The sequence below is a fragment of the Molossus molossus genome, unplaced genomic scaffold, assembly GCF_014108415.1.
Source record: "Molossus molossus isolate mMolMol1 unplaced genomic scaffold, mMolMol1.p scaffold_m16_p_14, whole genome shotgun sequence".
In the NCBI taxonomy this organism is placed as follows: Eukaryota; Metazoa; Chordata; class Mammalia; order Chiroptera; family Molossidae; genus Molossus; species Molossus molossus.
Window position 1 is genome coordinate 10,426,167 of NW_023425349.1, and position 19,880 is coordinate 10,446,046.

Genomic DNA, 19,880 nt, shown 5'->3' on the forward strand with positions numbered 1-19,880 from the left:
TGATACAAAACCCACTTTATTTTGGAGAGCATATTTTTTTCTACCCCCGCCCCTTTTATCTTCAGATAGAGTGGGAGGGAGGGAGAGAGAAACATGGACATGAGAGGGGCACATTGACTGGTTGCCTCCTGAATGACCCCAATCCAGGCCGAGGACAAACTGCAACTGAAGTACGTGCCCTTGACCAGAATCGAACCCGCGACCCATTGGTCTGCGGGCCGATGCTGTAACCACTGAACCAAACTGGCCAGGGCAGAGAGCATATTTTTTATCTTCTCTTTCCCTACTTCTAACCTTGGCATACTTTAATACAGAAGAGAATAATAATGAAGTTTATTTACAATAAATACAAAGATTTTAATGTCCTATATTTTTTATTAGTTTGCAGTTAACACTGACAGATGGATATACCCAGATTCTGAAGCCCACAAAGCCCCTAGATATATTTATGATATTGTTTGACATCGAAAATGTCAGCATGGGAGATGAGTAATGCCCCAGGTGATTATGTTCAAAAAAGAAAGCTTCCTAATCTTTTTGGTATCTGTGCTTTTCTACCCCAAGGAACAGTAATACAACTTTTTGACATTTCTAGTCTATATCAAGAGTGGAATTTTCACAGTCATCATCAAATCACCTGTTAACACTGACATCTTGCTGTCTCTTGTGTTGTTTGAAGATTTTTCTTTCTGAAACTAAAACTTATGAAAAATAATAATGCCAGTAGCTCTTCAAAAGAAAGTGCTTTCTCATGTATCATCTCATTTTATCCTCTGATCATAAGAGATGAGAACAAGTGCTGTTTATCTTCATTTGAAAAAAATCTAAACTGTAGAGAAATTGTGACTTGCCCAAGATCCTCTCAGGCGGCTAGCATAACCTAGATGTTCATCTCCCAAATGAATACATTTTCCAGTAGAACACCTTGTGGGAAGACCAGTCAATAGAAGTAAATATATATAAAGAAAGAAAGAGAGAGAGAGGAAAGGAAAGGCATTAGTATTTGAGTTCCTAATTGATTCTAGTCAACGTGCTGCACATTTTTCACATTTAACCTCATTTATTCTTTCTAGCAACTCTAGGAGATAGGTGATGGTGATATCTCTTTTACAGAAGAGCAGAGGAAGGTTCTGAATGTGTAGCATTATGTTGGGTGATAAGGAAATGGTATCAGACTTGGAGCTCTGCCCTCCACGTGCTTCTCAGTCCATTTCAGGAAGCATTAGAAAGACACATTGGGCAGCATCTATCCAGAAGGATAGTACAGTCAGGGAAGACTGAGGTGGTCAGAGAAAATCTCTCATAGTGAGGGAGACTTGTGTTGAGTCTGCAAGGATGGCAAGAAGGATAAGTGGAAGGGAGAGCCTAACACCCCATATGTGCTGAAGAGCAAAGCAGAGGAGCAACCATGAGTGAGCCTAAAGATTGTTCAGCCAGAGCAGATGGAGCCTTCTGGGGAGAGGGTGACGTGTACTGTGATAGCTTGGGCTCTGGCTACAGGAGGCCTTGAAAATGTGTGAGAATGAGACCACAGGATTTTAAAGCTGACATTCATTTGGTTCAAACATCCCATCTTACAGAAGGGAAGCCAAGATCTGCAGAGGTGGAATGACTTGCTTATGGTTATCACCATGTAATTACAGAGCTGGGAAAGAAGCAGATCCTCTTGTTCAATCCCGAGTTATCGCTCCCCTATAATATACTTGAAGGTCTTGGTGGAGAAGACTAGTGAAATGATGGTGTTGAGATCCCTGTTCACTCTCAAACCCTTATTGTTGTTGATGAAAGCATAAAAAAATAAGTAAAAGATTTGCCCTGGCCAGTTTGACTCAGCGGTAAGAGCGTCAGCCTGCGGTCCAGAGAGACCCGGGTTCGGTTCCCGCTAAGGGCATATACCTCGGTTGCAGTTTGTCCCCGGCCCTGGTCGGTCGTGCGGGTGGCAGCCACTCGATGTGTTCCTTTCACATCGATGTTTCTCTCTCTCTCTGTTCCTCTCTCCCCCCTCCCACTCTATCTGAACAAAAAATGGAAAAATGTCCTGGGGTGAGGATAAAAAAAAAAAAGTAAAGGATTTGTATAGTAATTCATGTTGCAGTGTTCCTTGCTTGTACTTGGTAGCTGGCAACCAGCTTCAGTTAGTGTAAGTGCTCAATCCCTGGATGATGGAAAAGCTGATCTTCCACGTTTGTGTTTATCCTCTTTCAGAACCCAGAAAGTTAGCTACCATGCATTTACCCTATAAATTATACTGGCACACACAGTAACACAGTGACACAAGCATGAAATGAACTGACATAATCTTTTCAGGGGCAGAGGTATAGTTTCGTGATTTAGGACGCAACCAAAATGCAAATATGGTTCGAATGCTGTGTACAATTTTATTATGTATCTGTTATGTGCCAGGCATTGTGTGTGCTGTGTTCTCTTCCTGCACTAAAAGGTATACATTTTGCAAGGTTACCACTATTGTCATTCCACATATGAGAACACAGAAGCTCAGACAGGTCCAGTAATTCGCCCAAGGTCCCATGAGTAGAAGGTGGTAGAGCTGCTTTTGGAACCCACATGTATCTGATTTCCAGTTCCACTGTACTTTTCTACCATGTCATACTGCCACCATTAGATCCATCACACAATGAAGTAACCAAACAGACTAAAACATTTATTTCAAAAGCAATACATATTTATTGTAGAAAAGGAGAAAATATAGATAACTAAAGAATATGAAATCCATGCAGAAAATGAAACTATGGCACATGATTGGAGCATTAGTATATATCTACCCAAACCTTTCCTCTTGTTCCCACCTGTATGCATTCACCCTGCTCTCGGGGGGTGGCATGGGGGGTGGGAAGAGCAGGGGGTAGAGAGAGAGAGAGAGAGAAACATTGATGTGAAAGGGACACATCGAGTGGCTGCCACCCGCACGACCAACCAGGGCCGGGGACAAACTGCAACCAAGGTACGTGCCCTTAGCGGAAACCGAACTCGGGTCTCTTTGGACCGTAGGCTGACGCTCTAACTGCTGAGCCAAAACAGTCAGGGCGAGGGCCTCAATTTCTTTATGGATCAAATGAGGGAATTAGGTTAGATCTCTGCTGCTCCTTCTGGTTCTGATACCTTTTGATTCTCCAGTTTAGGATTCATTGTTACTTTATCAGGCTCCTGTAGAAGAGGGTGTAGAGAGGTCTCTGTTCTTTTTTTTAATCCTCACCCGAGGATACTTTTTTGCCATTTATCTTCAGACAGAGTGGAGAGAGAGAGAAACATTTACATGAGAGAGAAACATTTACGTGTGAGAGAGACACATCAGTTGGTTGCCTCCTGACCCCAACCAGGGCCAGGCACCAAACTGCAACCAAGGCACATGTTCTTGACCAGAATTGAACCCGAGACTCTTTGGCTTGCGGGCTGACGTGCCAAACCGACCAGGGCAGAGAGATCTCTGTTCTTTCTTAGAATAATCTGGTATGTTTCTGAAGCAGATAGATATTGCCCTCTATCTGTCAGTGTGTGACTTATTTTTGGTCCCCAGACATTTTGGGTTAGTGTCATTTTTGCCGCTTAGATCTTTGAGCAGGGAATGTGAGTCTTAGGTAGAGGAAAGGTGTGTTTATGGAAAGAAGGTTTGAGGCTCATGTAACTGAAGGTTGGGAGCTATGCTAGCTGATAAAACTTGATTCCTGCCTGACACTCCATATGCACTGAAGAAAAGGAGAGGCAGCTATTAGGGGTGCCTTGTAGTAGATGGCTCAACAAGTCATTGTTATTAACCTATAAGAGAGGATGGCAAAGTGTTTCAGTTCCATCTTGAAATTTTATAATTTCATAACAACAAGAATTATTTTCATTAGGTACCTACCATATGCCAGTTACTTTGTATACATTATTTCTTTTTTTTTGTTTGTTTTTAATCCTGACCCGAGGGCATTTTTCCATTTTTTGCACAGATAGAGTGGGAGGGAGAGAGAGGAAGAGAGAGAGACAGGGAAACATCGATGTGAAAGGGACACATAGAGTGGCTGCCACCCGCACGACCAACCAGGGCCGGGGACAAACTGCAACCGAGGTACATGCCCTTAGCGGGAACCGAACCCGGGTCTCTCCGGATCGCAGGCGGATGCTCTAACCGCTGAACCAAACCGGCCAGGGCTGTATACATTATTTCTAATCCTCAACTACTCTGCAAAGTATCATTATTCCCATTTTACAGATGAGGCTCAGAGAGGTACAGTAATTTGCCTTTGCTCACATAGCAAGTGAGTAGCATATATAGGATTCTAAATTCCAGACCTTACTGTTTCATCTTCTCTCTCCTTCACCATAAATCTCTGCCTCTATTGAATCATTCCCAACAGCTCATAAATAAGTTCTGGTATTCCTCCACCCTAAAAAGAAGACCCATCTTTGCCCCTTACTTTCCATTCAGTTACTGCCTGATTCTCCACCTCCTGGCAGAGTTATTCACATACTTCATCTTATTCCTCAGCTCTCTTCAGTCTGTCTTCTGCTTCTATCATTAAACTAGAGCTTTTCTTACCAAGGTCACATGAAACCTCCATACTACTCAATTCAGTCGGCATTTTTTTCTCTTAACATCTTGATGCATCAGGACAGTTGACTTCTCCCTTCTGCTTGTTCTGCCTGGGTGGTCTATTTCTTTCTTTTTTTTCTTCTTTGATGGCCTCTTCTCTACCCATCCTCTAAATTGGTGCTTCTGTAACTTAGTCCTGTGTCCTCTTTTGTTTCCATGAATGCTCTCCCTAAGTGACCTCATTCTTTACCATGGCATTAAATGCTATCTCTGTGTACATGACTTCCACATTTATAGCTCCAATCTAAACTTTTCCTCTGATTTCCTAAGTAGTATGTTCAACTACCTACTTGACATTTCTGTGTAGATGTTTTACAGGTTTCTCAGACTTAACATCCCAAACGGAACTCTCACATCTCCCTCCAAACTTGTTAGTTTTCTGTCATTAAATGGTAATATGCTGCTTTTTAACTCCCTAGCTTTTAGCCCCCCCCCCCAAACTTGTCATATAAACCTGCGAGCTATAACTTGGAACTGTTCAGCCATATCCGTCTCCATTCTCCCTACATTAGATACACCACTGCTCTGGCCGGTTTTGCTTAGTGGTTAGAGCGTCGGCCCATGGACCAGAGAGTCCCGGGTTTGGTTCCCACTAGGAGCACGAACCTCGGTTGCGGTTCATCCCCGGCCCCGGTTGGGGTCATGCGGATGGCAGCCAGTCAGTGTGTCTCTCTCATATTGATGTTTCTCTCTCTCTCTTCCTCCATCTCTCCCTCCCACTCTATCTGAAGATAAATGCAAAAAATGTCCTCGGGTGAGGATAAAAACGAACAGAAACACCACCATCCAGTCTCATCCAGATTACTGCATTAGCCTCCTAATTATTTTCTCTGCTGTACTTCTGCCTTCTTCCAAACTGTTCTCCACATCATACTTAGATCAACATTTAACAACTGTCGACTAACCCGGCCGGCGTGGCTTAGTGGTTCAACGTTGACCCATGCACCAAGAGGTCACAGGTTTGATTCCTGGTCAGGGCACATGCCCAGGTTCAAAGTCCCAGTGGGGGGCAGGCAGGAGATGGCCAATCGATGTTCTCACATCAATGTTTCTCTCTCTCTCTCCCTCTCCCTCCCTTTCTCTAAAAATCAATAAAGAAAAAAAAATTTGTAGACTAGACTGTTATTCTGTTGATTAAAACCACTTAGTGGCTTTCTCTTGCCTTTACAAAAACAATTCTAATTCTTTACCGTGATCTAAGAGGCTCTCTGCATCATCTGACACGTATTTGTGTAGCAACTTCCTATCATACCACTTTCCCTTGTCTCCTCTGCATTAGTGGTGCTGGTGTCCTTTTAGTTCCTTGAAGATGCCTAGCTCTTTCCAGCCCCAGAATCTGTGTGCAGCTCTTTCTCTGCCAGAAACACCCAGTCCCCTGCTTCTGGAGTGGCCTCTCAGTTCATCCTTCAGGTCGGTATTGTTGTCATCATTGAAAAGCTGTCTCTGACCACATTATCCCAGTAGGGCCTTTCCTTCTCTTCTGTCTTCTGTCTTTGTTCCTTCTTTGGTTTCATGCAACGCTGTGATAGGCTGTGTGCTTTGTACACTTATTTATTACTCCCCTGCAACTAGACAGGAAGCGCCACAGCAGGATGCGGTGTTGTATATCCAGTATTTGTTCCAGTGCCCAGTGCAGTAGTTAGTTGCTCAGTGTGTAAGATGACAAACTAAACTTAAGGTGAGGCTGATATGGAAAACCCCATTTCTCACTGAAAAATTGAAATCAAACCGTCCCATCCACATGCTTCATGCCATTTATATACTGAAACTACAAACAACTTCAAGGTTAAGCAAAATGCTGGAGGAGCCTTGAATGGCTGACAGACATTTACAAGGCAGCATGAAGGTTCAAGGTCATGGTTCAAATAGTCATTGCTTTTCTCCCTTCTTTTTCATATTCACCTAGGCATGGGAAGCACTGCTAGGGGTGGTCTTGGCCCTGTCTCCTGGACTTAGTTCTGGAAATACTCAAATTTGGTTTCTCTTGCTTAGTGGGAAGTGTAGGCTGACTTTCTCATGGAACTGAATTCCTTCAACTGAGTTGAAAGCTTCTGGGGGAGGGTTTTCATTGTATTTAGTGCAGTGAGGCAGAATGGAAAGGACTTTGAAGCAGAAGTGGGCTTGGATTTTTGCTCTAGTACTAATTACTTTGTAAAAAACAAAATAAAACAAAAAACCCCACAAAATAACCCTGAGCCTTAGTTTTCCCAGCTACGAAACGAGTCTTGGATAAGATGGCTTCTTCGATTCCTCCCACTTTTAACTATCATGAAATCTGATTCCTGTTGAAAAGGTATGGATTCTGAGCCTAGAGGGAAACACAAAAACTGCGGCCTTTCTCAAAGTCATTTTTATGGGGAAAAAGTGAGTAGTCTCATAGGGGGAATGACACATTCCTTGGAGATTCAGAACCCTTCAAGTTAACCTCTGTTTGACTGCCCTTGCTTGACTTTTAGTTTATTGGAAATTGTCCAAGGAAAAAATATTTTTGAGTTTAATGGTTTGGGGCTTTTAATTACTTGTACTTCACCCTAGGAATTTAAAAAGGTGACTCGACTGAGAATAAGTGCCCACTTCTAAGCTGTGGCACCCCAAAAAGAATTTCATTTACTTGTTTTTGTTTTTTTTTATCTTCATCTGAGGAGAGAGAGAGAAAGACAAAGAGCGAGAGAGGTAACAGAGAAACATTGATTGGTTGCCTTCCATATGTTCCTCAACTGGGAATTGAACCCACAACCCAGGTATGTGCCCTGACCAGGAATCCAACTGGATGATGCTCCAGCCAACTGAGCCACTCCGGCCAGACGGATCTTGTTCACTTTAATAATGCGAGCATGAACAGCTCATTTGGTCATCCAGAGGACTAACCTTTACTGAAAAGGTGCAGCAGACGAGAGAGAAAGAAAGGCAGCTGTCCTTTCTCCACTCACAAGTATTACAAGCTGAGTCAGGAAGATTCTAAGCAAATGCATGATTTTAATATGAATTTTAGTTTTCATTCAGATGGTAACCTAACAGCGTACATCTCTTTTATTAATTATTCTTACTATAGACTGGCCTTTATACTAAATGCTTATTCACTTGTTTCCCAAACATCCTTTGGTGGTAGTTTCTTGTTGTTATTCCACATGAAGAAACTGAGGTGCTTGGAGGTCAAGTAACTTGCTAAATTAAGGCTCAGTTAGCAAGTGATTGAGTTGGGATTTGAACCAAGTAAATGAGTAATGAATCTTTCTTTGAGCCTATGAGGTAGCTAAAAGCATTTTCAGCATTTTTAATGTTAATGAAAAGATAATAGAGAAATTAATGACACTCAACTACCAACCAAGTTGTATTTGTTCTATGTCCTTTTCCTAGAGCTCCTGGGTATTTTCTTTTCATTCAGCCCTGTCAATATCCTTTTCTTCTAGGAAGCTTTATTTTAAACACTGTAGAAGTGAAATCAAACCCTGAGTTAAAATAATGAACAGTCATATTTTGTATAATCACATAATAGTATTTCGCAAAAGCATGACCCTATTCATCTTAGAACCATCCTGACCTGTTGCTTTAAATATTTTAATAATACAGGTTTTTCTCCTCCTCCAACGAGGCCCACACTTTTCCCCAATCACTTTAATTATGTGAGCTAGAATCCTGTTTCTCACACATCTTCAGTTCCCAACCTTGTTAAAATTAATCATATAATCCCCCTTTAAAACATAGAATTAAATCACCATAGTAACACAGTATCCAAGCTTTATAGATAAAACATAACAGCCATAAGAGGGTAGCATTTGGTGTCCCCTTGACAGCTCTATAACTTTTATAGAAATGTGTTCCTTCTCCTGGCTTGTGTAAGGTGGAGGGATAACATTACTTACACCTGTTTTATTACCACGTTGCTTTTAAATTGCCACCTTGTTTTCGTTCACCTTCCTAGTTAAAAAAAGGAGAGTGGAACATTTTCTTTTCTTTCCGAATTATTTTCTTGTACTCTTTAACCACTTTCCAAGGGATGGAATTGTTTTCTTACATATGACCAGGTAGGGTCCACTGACCTTTTATGCTGGGATGCCTTGAAAACTTCTTTAATTTTCTTATGCAGCTTATATGGGAGTTTTCGAAAGGAAGGCTATCCATATTTGAAAACTTAATTTATATCATATCCAAATACTCAAAAAGTCTAACTTTGGTAAAGGTCTGGTGAACCATAATGTTTTTTATTCCACTGACAACTTATAAAGTAAATTATAGGTGAGAGAATCTATTATTAATTTGAGTATATTTTGTAAAATGCAACATGTAAACTACAATATAAGTTAATAAGTTCCTTTGAAAAATTCATTGTCAAATTCTAAAATATTATGTTAGCATAAATTTATGTATTAGAATTTGAAATACTTAAATTTTTAAAGAGGAATCCAAGCTAACTGGTAAATTATTTTTAAAAGTGGATTTTAAAACATTTTATTTTCTCATCTATAAAATGAGGTTAATAGAATGCACCTTTCAGAATTTGATGGGATGATTAGAGTGCTACCTGCTTGAATGCAGTAAATAGAAGAAGGTATGGTAGTAGTTCCAATGCGGTGGTCACCAGAATGTGCTGCTTGCTGCCCCCCCCCTTTTTTTTTACTAGCTCACAATCTGTTCCCTTGAAGTGTGTAAATTTTCAGTTCATTTATAAAGAGTTCCACTGAGAGAGGAAATGTTACAGGTTCAATGACTTGTCACGATTAGATACTTTATCAAGAAACTTGCTGCACATTCATTTTCCCCTTTGTTCTGTCTTTGCCGCAGCCTCACAGTTAGCCAAGTTGGCCAGAACTTCACTTTCGTGCTCACTGACATTGACAGCAAACAGAGATTCGGGTTCTGCCGCTTATCTTCAGGAGCTAAGAGCTGCTTCTGTATCTTAAGGTAAGGGAGAAGGGCTTTGGCTATTGGCTAGTTCTGTGAAACAATGTCAGCTTTTGCGTTGTTCTTCTGTAATTAAAATTTCCAGCTGTTCTTTTTATTTTCCTATCTGTTTCCCACAAGTCACTGCACTTGGGGAGAAGGACTTGACAGTGTTGTCCTTTCACTTTAAGTTCTGCAGATAATTGTATTTATTTATTTGTATCACATCCCTGGGGTGGGAAAGGGACCATAGCTTCTGTGGAGTGTGTGGAAGCCAGAGAGCCAGCACGGCTTCAGTCCTCCTGCTGTTATCTGGAGCTGTCAGAGTTAGCCTGGTAGGCTTTCCCTTGGACATTTTGTGTACGTAAGATTATTAATAAAGTATGTGTCTGCGGCTCAGGACGTCTTGCAGACACTGATTGTGTCCTCCTCAGAGTAACACCCTTGCCCCCTTTGGGTCAATGAGTGAGTGACTGTTTCCCAGCTGGGCTACCTCTGGAGAGGTTGGAAGAAAGGGCCGAATCCTGTAAGAAGGCTTCTTTAGGTCTTCTAAAACCCCTTCATCCACCAGAGCCACACTTGCTTAATGCTCTGTTTCCTCCTGCCCGAGTGGTAAAGCATGTTCTGTGGTGGGAGGATGTGTGGAAATCTGACTGTGGAGCTGCTGGCTCTGTGGGCTCCCGCTGGGCGCCTCCTGAGGGGGAAGTAAAGGCATCCACACACTCTCCTCTCCATCTGCCTCGGTTAAGTAGGTGTCAGAGGGGCCTGCCTCCTGTCTCTCTCTGCTCATGTGGAGCAGCCCAGGGCAGGACAGCGGGGAGGCGCCCCTGACAGAACCCGGGTCCCCAGTCTTGGGGATAAAAGACCAGACCCTCTATGAATTCCAGAAAGAGCAGTTCTCTGGTGTATTCGTCTCTGCACTTTCTTCTCCTCCTCACCAAGAAAAGACCCCGTGCCCCTCAAGCACATACCCGCTCACATCATGAGGGGAGAGGGCTGACTGGTGGCGTGCCTTTGCTCGTAGCTCAGTCCCGACTGCTACTTGTGTGTTTCTCTACACAAAGGTTATTATTTTTAACCAACAAAATTAACTCTTTTCTTCACTAAGCATAGCATCTGCAATTGGGGCACCAGAGGGTAAGTGTGGACAGACTTTACAAAGGAAGTACAATCAGCTACTTTGTGAGAGTGAATGTGTACAGCTGTTCTCAAGCATGCCTCAGTAGCCCAGGCCCAAGGATTGCTGCCCAGAGTACTCGACTCTGATGGAAATAAATTATTATTTACTTTGTGATTTAGTAATGCTGGTTTTCTTTTTTTCTTTTTAAACAAAAATTTCTCTTCAATTTTTACCTAATGTTATATTTCAGAACAGGACACTGCATATTTATGTAGTCATTTAGGAGATATTAGTGTTTAAACCAAGTTCTTGAAGTTTTGCAGAAAGGTTTTTTTCCCTGTATATTTTGAGTTATGGTGTTTCTTCCTTGCAAGATGTGTGTGTGTGTGTGTGTGTGTGTGTGTGTGTGTGTGTGTTGGGGAGTGGGGAGATGACTCTGACCTGGCACTATCACATTCACTCAACAAATTTCTGCAAGTGGAAAACTGTTTATTTAAAATTTTAAATTGAAGAATTGCTCTTCTCTGATTCTAGCATTTGACTGTGTGTCTATATGGAGGGTCATAGACTTCATGTTTGTGAGAAGCTTGTTGAATAGTCTTCATGCTGTTGTCATTTAAAATGAAAAATAGCAGTAGTTGGTGTATTTTCTATCTGTTATACGAGCTTGGAACTATGGAAAATTTTTGGTGGGTTAATTCTTTCATTTGTTTATTAGCCCTTAATTGAGTGCCTACTATTAGCTAGTCCCTGCCCTTGAGGAGTTCCCAAGACTAGCAGGGGAGATGGAGGACCACACTACAGTATACTAGATAAAATACATAGAAGGACCCCATGGTGTAGTGTCTTCTTATTATTACTATTCCAGTGCCAGAGAATAGTGACCGCGGTGACAAAGAGTACTATATGAATTCTGGGATATGCATTTCATGGGTATTTACCATGGTTTGGGGCGAAGTCTCACTTCAGCTCATCTAGCTTGTGCACATATAAAGGGCACACACAGTGGCACTTTCCCTGTGCTTGGTTTGGGAACGTTGCTGGGGTGAGTTGAATGGAAGAGTCTACTGTTAATCCTGGATGACTGGTTGGTAACATGTCCAGTGGAGAGTGGAGAGGTCTGCCAAGAAAGCACAAACATGGTTTGTGTCTGGTTTATATTACTAGCATTGTCCTCTGTTGTTTCTTGTTCTCCTTGCCTTTTTCAGGTGCTTTCCTTTAAGTTAACCTATGCCTTAAGGTCCAGTCACCATTCTTCTTAGTGTGCCTAGTGCTCTAGTTCAAGCCTGCTTATAAGCAACCTCTACTCTTGCTTTCCATGTCTTCTCATGAGGGGTGTAGCTCTCAGTGATGGTGTCTGTGCATATATAGTCTCCACTGATCCTAGCTTCTTAGGATCTCTTCCTCCCTGACTGCTCTCCCAAGCACATGTTCTTCCTGGTACATATGAGCCATTGGACCTTTCTGCCTTCATGCATTTACCCATTCTCCCCCAGACTGGGCACAGGCACTCCGAGCAGCCTTCTCCAGGCAGAGGTAACCATTGCCTCCTCAGGGTGCACCCAGATGCTTTGCATACTTCAGTTACACATTCATAAGCCTTGGTCATCCTTTGTCCTGCTCCTATTGCACAATTAACTCTTTAGGGGTAAAAATTGTGTGTTAAGCAACTTTGTATCTCCAGCCCCTAGTGTAATGCTTCACCAAGATAATGTATGCATGGTTTTTAGAGACTGGGAGATGCATTCTATTCAAATGGAAGAACAGGGCACTGAAAGCTCAGAGTTAGAGGAAAGACCTCATGGGACGCTAGTTTAAAGAGAAAATAGGAAAAATAGTTATTCGCAGAAGCATGGTTCATATTAAACTTATTTCATATTAATTGTGAGAGGAGAACTGTTGACTTTCACAGTGATGATCCAGTGACAGGCCTTATGTCCATAAAGGACTAGACCATCAGTATTGCAAGTTTAAACTTAATTTTACTGTGAAAGGTTTTTTGTTTTTTGCCCTTATTTGAGGATATGTTTATCAATTTGAGAGAGAGAGAGAGAGGGAGGGAGAATCATTGATGTGAGAAAGAAACACCGATTGGTTGCCTCTGGTAAGTGCCCTGACTAGGAATCAAACCCACAACCTTTTGGTGTATGGGATGATGCTTCAATCAACTGAGCCACCTGGCCAGGCTTCTTAGATATTCTCTCTATATTAACTTAGGAAGTTCATTGTTAAGGGCATTGTCTGTTCCTCCCACTAGAATTTAAGTTCCATGAAGGCTGGGAAATTTTATCTGTTTTGTTTAAAGATACATGTGAAATGTATTAAAAATGTAGTTGTACTGGAGTATGAACAAGGCTCATTAACACAAATACCATGGTACATAAAGTCAAATGCATATTGTCTTCCATGATTAACTAGTTATTTTATTAAAGCATTTTAATTTTCCTTAAAATTAGTCATAGCACTACTTAAGTAGTTGCTGGATGGTGCTTGATACTAGATTGAAAACACCAGCTAGGAGAACAGTAGCTATGGATTAAGTTAGTTGTTCTTCATTATAAACCCAGGAATGTGAGAGTGTATTTTAGTATTTCCAGACAGCACCATCTGCATCTGATGTGATATAAGCATTACCTCTGAAATATTTAAAATATAAAACAAAGAGACCTAGAACCAAAACTTTTTTGTGGCTTCTGGTTTTCCTAAATAACACATACCCATCAGAAGCATAAGAATTCAAAACCATAACCATGTTGTTGGGGTGGGGCACAGTGGATTATGGGAGATATGTCATATAATAATGTCTTTACTCTTTATAAAGGAACTTTAAAAATATTTGTGTTCTACATTTTTTTCCCTTTTGTATACAGATCTTGTTTAAGCTCTTGAAAAAAACTTGAGTGACTATCTTTATACCCAAATAAAACAATTCAGAAACTAGAATACATTTTGGGACGCTTATTTCCTAAAATAAGCTTATTTCATCAAGACAGTATCTAAGAATTTTGTTTAACATTTAAAATTTTTATTCAGTTAGTATCTTAATACCTAGTGTATGTAAGAATGAGCAATGCATAACACTTGGTCTTTGGCCTTTATTTACCTCAGCATCCCTTAAAATAGACAAAAAAAGCTAGTCCGAGCTCCCTATATGATGAGAACCTTTCAGATATCATATTCATCCAAAATTTTGATGAGCTAAACTTTCTGAACTTGGTATTACAAACTGAAAACAATATATACTTTTTTCCTTTACCAAATTTATTTATTATTTTTGAAAATATGCTTGTATTGTTTTTTTTTTTTAGAGAGAAAAAGGAAGGGATAGATAGAAACATTGATGTGAGAGTGAAACATTGATTGGCTGTCTCCTGCATGCCCTCTACTGGGAATCAAGCCCACAACCTATGCATGTCCTGACTAGGACTCGAACTGGGACCTCTCAGACCATGGGATGACAACACTCAATCCACTGAGCCACATCAGCTGGGCTCCTTTACCAAATTTAAAATTGAATACACTATTCCCAGGCCACCTTTGATTTTGATACCCACCTCCCATTTCACTTCTACCCTTACTGTTTTAGGAGCCACTCTATCTTTGGGAAGGGACTTTGTAAACAATTAATTAAAATATAATGTGGTAAGTGCTATTTGAAAAAAATATGTATGTGCAAGGTTCTGTGTGATCACAGATTAAGCAGTGCCCATCTCTGGCTTGGAGAATCAGGGAAAGTGTTGCTGACAGTTTCCAGTTAAACTGGGTCTAACAGAATCAGTGGGGGCTTGCCTGGAGGAAAATAGCTGGAAGACTCTTGAGGTGGGGAGAACTGGTGTGCAAGGCCCAGAGGAATGAAAGGTAGAGCAAGATGAACGAATGATGAGGTTTTGATGAGAGGGCAGTAGCAAGAGATGATGCCATAAAAGTCCTGGGGCCGGATTGTGAAAGACATGCTCAAGATTCTGGATTCCCCCATAGAAAATGGAGTGCCATCGGGTGGTTTGGGGCAGACATTAGAAGTATTGATGTTGGTAGACCAAGGGTAAAGTAGTTTTTTGTATGTGTAATTGCCATTTACATGTGCTTGGGGTTTTCCCGTTATTATTAGAAGGGGTGCTGCACATCACTCTGGGGGGTGGGGTAGCACCTTGACTTAGGTTGGAATTTTCAAGCCCCAACTTCAGGGTTGTTGTTTTTTCTTTTGGTTTTGTTTTTAAACTATAACTTGATGAAATATGTTCCTGGGCCCTTGTTGAAGAGTTATTGTCCTTCTTCCCATGCAAGTTAGCATATGGGCTTGTGTTTAAACATTAATTGTAAGTAAGAATGATTTTCCTTCTGGAATACTTTCTAACTTAATGGCAGGAAGAACTATTGCATCTTTTTCATCTGCATTGTACTCATTTCTACTATAAAATCAGAAAAGCTCAGTTCTCATCCAGAAAAAGAAGCTAGAAGTAATGAGTCTGGTTTTTAAAACTTTGGCTTCTCTGTCTAACTGTTCTAGTACTTTTAAAACATATAGTTCAGGAGAAAAATCAAAGGACTCTTTCCTTAGGCAGGTGTGGTGGCAGAAGCCCTTTTGGATTGTGTGTTATCTGCTTTAGTTTAAAATAAGTGTATGGGGGATGGGGAAGGCAGTTGGGAAGGAAGGCTGTGGGGACAGCTCCCAGATTTTTACCTTGAAAGCAGGTGCTGCTGAAATATTCCAGAAACAGATGGAATCTCCTTTTCTTGTTTTAAGCTATTTATAGTTGTCTCACCTGAGGGTACCCTGCTATACAAAAATGCACAGCCTGATGTTTGAGGATAGTTTGGGCATCAAAGCTGGGGCTCCTTTGGGAGAAATCAGCTTTTCTTCCCAATGCCTTAAATGCCATTTGGGAAACCTGGATCTTTCATACTATTTAACAGAAGAGTTTCCTCTGGTTTTCGAGTGTTTCAGTTTTTCTGGAGCTGTTTGATTTCTTTTTAATTTCTCCTCTTAAAAGTACAATGGGTACAATGTTGTTTTCTGGATAGTCTGCTGGAAGAAGGCCCGACTGCTGTGGTAGATTATAATTCCACTCATTGTGGGTCCTGGCACACAACTTCTGTTGGACGCATGGGGTAGGGCCTGTGGAGGCTCTGCTTTACCAGGCCTAGAGCCCTTTTTGAGATCCTCAGTATTTTGAAAGGCTTTCATGAGGTGGGTTGATGTGCTCATCAGAAACATCACTTTTGGGAGGTTATAACATCTTTTTCCCTTAATTAAAACAAAAATGAAGTGATTGGGATATGTTGCATGTTTTATTGTCACACAGATGCCTTCATGCTTAGAAACGTATGATCCTCTGGGGAGTCACAACTCAACAATAGTAACAAGCTGTACTGTTTAAAGAAAATCACCTTTGAAGAGGAGGAAGGGAAATAAATGGAATTGCCCTCACTGTCGTAGTGGCCTGCTTGTTGAGGGCTGGGAAGCCGGACAGTTGGAAATACAGGTGTGTGTTCTGCACCAGCAGCCAGTGCGGGGCTGTCACTGTAGGAGGAAGCATCTTGTCTCCTCCTGGTCCTTTTCCAGGGAAACCAGCCTGGCTCAGCCTTCCCTCAAAGCAACCTGAGCTCAAGGTGGTGGGTTTGAAACTCCAAGAAAGAAAATTTTCATTTTGAGACTGAATGAGTTGGACATTACAAGGAGACATGGTATTCTTTCATTTTGTTTGAAAGCAGAGCTTTCCTTGTCTTTATGCTCATGAAGCTTACTTAGTACAGGGCAACAAAATGAACGTACCTTAGGAACCCCAAGAGTACACTTTTGTGTTTTGTTTTCCCCATACCTCACTCATCTTATTACCTCTAATAACTGCTGTTGATGGCTACTGTTACACCATTCTGCAGAGGGATAGACTAACTTAGGACAGCTCACTACAGAGGATGTGGAAGGGAAGAGGGGAATTACCATATGCTAGGTGGTTTACATACTTCTCATTTATTCTTACTACAACCTTATGAATTATCTCCATTGTAGAGAAAAAGGGATTGAGACAGAGAGAGACAGTGACTTGCCCAAGATCTCACTAGAAAGAATTGAAGGAACTTGGTTTGGAACCCAAAACATCCAACCCAAAGCTCCTCTTCTCAAGTGATTTGGGCTTATTTTCAGTAACTTTCTTGTGGTTCTAATTCACAACTTCGAATTTTCTTTTCTTGTCACCAAAGCAACTTTTACAAGTTTCAAAAGTTTGTTCATCTTTTCATATGTATTTAGTTATTTAGTTTGTCATTGCACAGTAATCTCAGATGAGAGCTCAAAGGGCTCTTAGAAATAATATACCACAGCCCATCCTTATTTTGTAAATGATGAAAATGATACCTGAAAAAGGAAAGTTTTATCCTTAGTTCTTTAGCTGGTTAATAGCAGTCTTCTGACACCCCAGTGCAGACTTTTGTCCAGGATATAGCCATGATTCTTCCAACTCTGGAGAATAAGCCCAAGACCACCTGGGACTAAGGTGTTTCAAGACTCAATAACCTCATTTAGCACCAAGGAGTCACATTCCTTCTTGGCCAGCGTCACTGCAGTCTATGTGAACAATTTAGCCATATGATTATAGAGTAAAGAAAATGATCAGTTTTGTTTAAATCTGATGCAGGGTGTGTTGAGTGGAAAACTAGTAAAAATGAGCCTGCCTTCTGAAAGAAAGAGTATTAAGAATTCCATATGAGGGACCCTTTGGGGAGATGGAAAAACATTCTATAGGAGAGAACAGTTGGTGCTTTTTGGGTGAATTTGAGTGTCAACAATTTTTCTTGGACCTCCCTGCAAGCAAACCACTTTCCTACAACAGCAACAACCAACAGAAGGATTTATTTGAGCCTTATCTTTGCTTTTCACTGGGCAGGAGGTAGAAAGGAAAATAACTCAATATGCTTCACACCTAAAATTGCCCTTTGGATCTGAGCTACACTCTTAAGAGCAAGATAGATTTATGAATACAAAAGGGAGTCTGAATTTAGGTTGTCTGACTCTTCCAGTGATCAGTTTTAGAAGCAGTAGGAAACCTAACATTTTTCCCTCATCGAGAAGTGCTCCTGAAGACTGAGATGATAGTGTGTGCCTCTTTGCATCCAGCATGAAAATCATTATGCCACCTGAAGTTTGAAGTGCCCACAGCTCTAATAATCAATTATGAGCCACTTATTTTTCAGATGTTAAATTTTGAGATTATGGAGATGTACTTCCTGATTAGAGGAATTTAGGAAACTACAGAAGACTAAGAAAAGTAATCTGTCATCCCACGACTCTGATAATGACTAGTGGTGTGTCCTTCCTTGAATTGGGATCCTGGTGTAGGTATAGTTTTATATCTGGCTTTTTCATATACTATATTATAAGCATCTTTACATATCATTAAATATTCTTTCCTGAGGAATGTTTTTGACTGTATAATTCATTTGTGTGAGTCTGATTTATGAGGGAAGAAGCTCTTGGTAACCTGGAAAATTATTTCTTGCTAAGACTTACGTTCTTTTAAAAAAATGCATTTGTTGTAGTGAATTTGTCATTCAGCCAATTACTTTGGTATTTTTGTTTAAAAACCCCTTCAACTGCTTTTTATCTCAACTTATGTGCTATTGCCCGATTCTTGAAAATAAAGAATAGTTATTAACTTCTGAAAACATTGAACATAAAAGGATGGAAATAGTAGCAAAAGTTATAGTTACATGAAGTGGTAAATAATGTACTTAGTTTACTTTATTTTTCCATATTTCACTTTGTACATTTACTCTTCAAAGTAAGTAATCCTTCTTATTACCATGAGTTATGTTGGAAATTGCAAAAAAAAAAAATGATATAGCATAAAGGAAATACTTTTCAAGTTAAATAGCAATATAAATTTTGATTTTTTTAGTATTTTACATTCTGAATAAAAAATTATTCATATCGTAAAAATTTATGTAGAAATTTAGGGATTTTTTTTAAACATTGTAGATAAAATTAAATTCTGCATTATAGTGTACAATGGAAATTGAATAGGTTTTTATTTCCCATTCATAGAACATGAAAGTACCAGAAACATTCAGCAAAACCAAGGGCAGTTGTTGTCCTTTAACCCAATTCACAAATGTTAGACTGCCCCATGGAGATTTTTAATCCCTTATCTATAATACAAAACAATATTTATTACAAAATTAATTCTGAGAGGCATCATTTATGGTTTTTAATCCATTATATTTCAGATGTCTTTGAAGTAAAGTAGGTGGAGCTTTGTATATGGGGTTAATTGTCCCATTGTTCATTTATTCAGTCTTGGTATTTTAACTAGCTCTTTATGTGTATTAATGAGCCCAAAATACAGCAAAAAATGCTGGGCTCTAAAATCTTGACATCTTAAAAAAACTTATTTAAAAGTGTGGAAAAAGAAGTTGGGTGAAATTCAGTGTCCTGTAGTTTTTTGCATGAGCTCTTAATGACTGGTTTCCTTTTATTTTAAAAAAAAAAAAATTCTAGTCCCATAGGAAAGTGAGATGTTTTTTTGGGGATAAAAAACAAAAGCTACCGTAAACTAAAACAACTCCAACTTAAAAGGCTCTAAAGAAAGTATATTTGTTAGTGTCCAGCTTTCTGCTGAACTAGGATTTTTACTGTTAACTCTGTTAAAAAAAAAAATAGTAACTTTGGATGCCAATTATAGAGACATTTATGTTTGTACTTTTTCTTTTTTATTAGTATATGAAAATATGCTAAATATTGATCATCCTCATTAAGTAAAGATATTTATTTTTTCCTGACCATTGGAAACAGTACTTGTTTTTATATCTTTTTTAGTCTTTATTAAAATTCTCCAGGGATTAGAATTCTAGATCTTTTATTTGAAGAGGTAGTTTCATATAGTGGGATTCATTGAACTTGTCCTTTCCTCAGATTCAGTACTTGTGTTGTAATGGGAAAAACATTGGTGCTATATTTAATTTTTAAAATCTTCTTAAAATTAGATTTATAATAAGGTTCCATTTGTCCATCATTCTTGTTTGTTTCAGTATTTCAATGGTAAATTAAGGATAACACTAATTCAGAATATTGTTTGAAAAATTAAGTAAACAATGAGTGCTTGATAAAGTTCTTTGTATTGTGTCTACTCTGTAAATGTTTCATTATCATCCTGTGCCTGTCTTTTGGTAAATTGTGAAATATAACCTGTTAGCAGAAAAGTACATTAAGTTTAATTATAGACACATGCATATACGCGCGCGCGTGTGTATATATATAAATATATAAATATATATATATGCACACACATA

General features: G+C 39.8%; 1 protein-coding gene across 6 annotated transcripts in view; it reads left to right on the top strand.

Annotated features, from left to right (window-relative positions):
- DENND1A (DENN domain containing 1A) overlaps positions 1-19,880 on the top strand; it is a 491,959-nt gene that overhangs the window by 148,183 nt on the left and 323,896 nt on the right. For all 6 annotated transcript variants that reach the window (XM_036261261.1, XM_036261264.1, XM_036261259.1 and 3 more), the window contains one exon: positions 9,377-9,496. In XM_036261261.1, the coding sequence (XP_036117154.1) occupies positions 9,377-9,496 (120 nt within the window). The remainder of the gene's footprint in view (positions 1-9,376; positions 9,497-19,880) is intronic.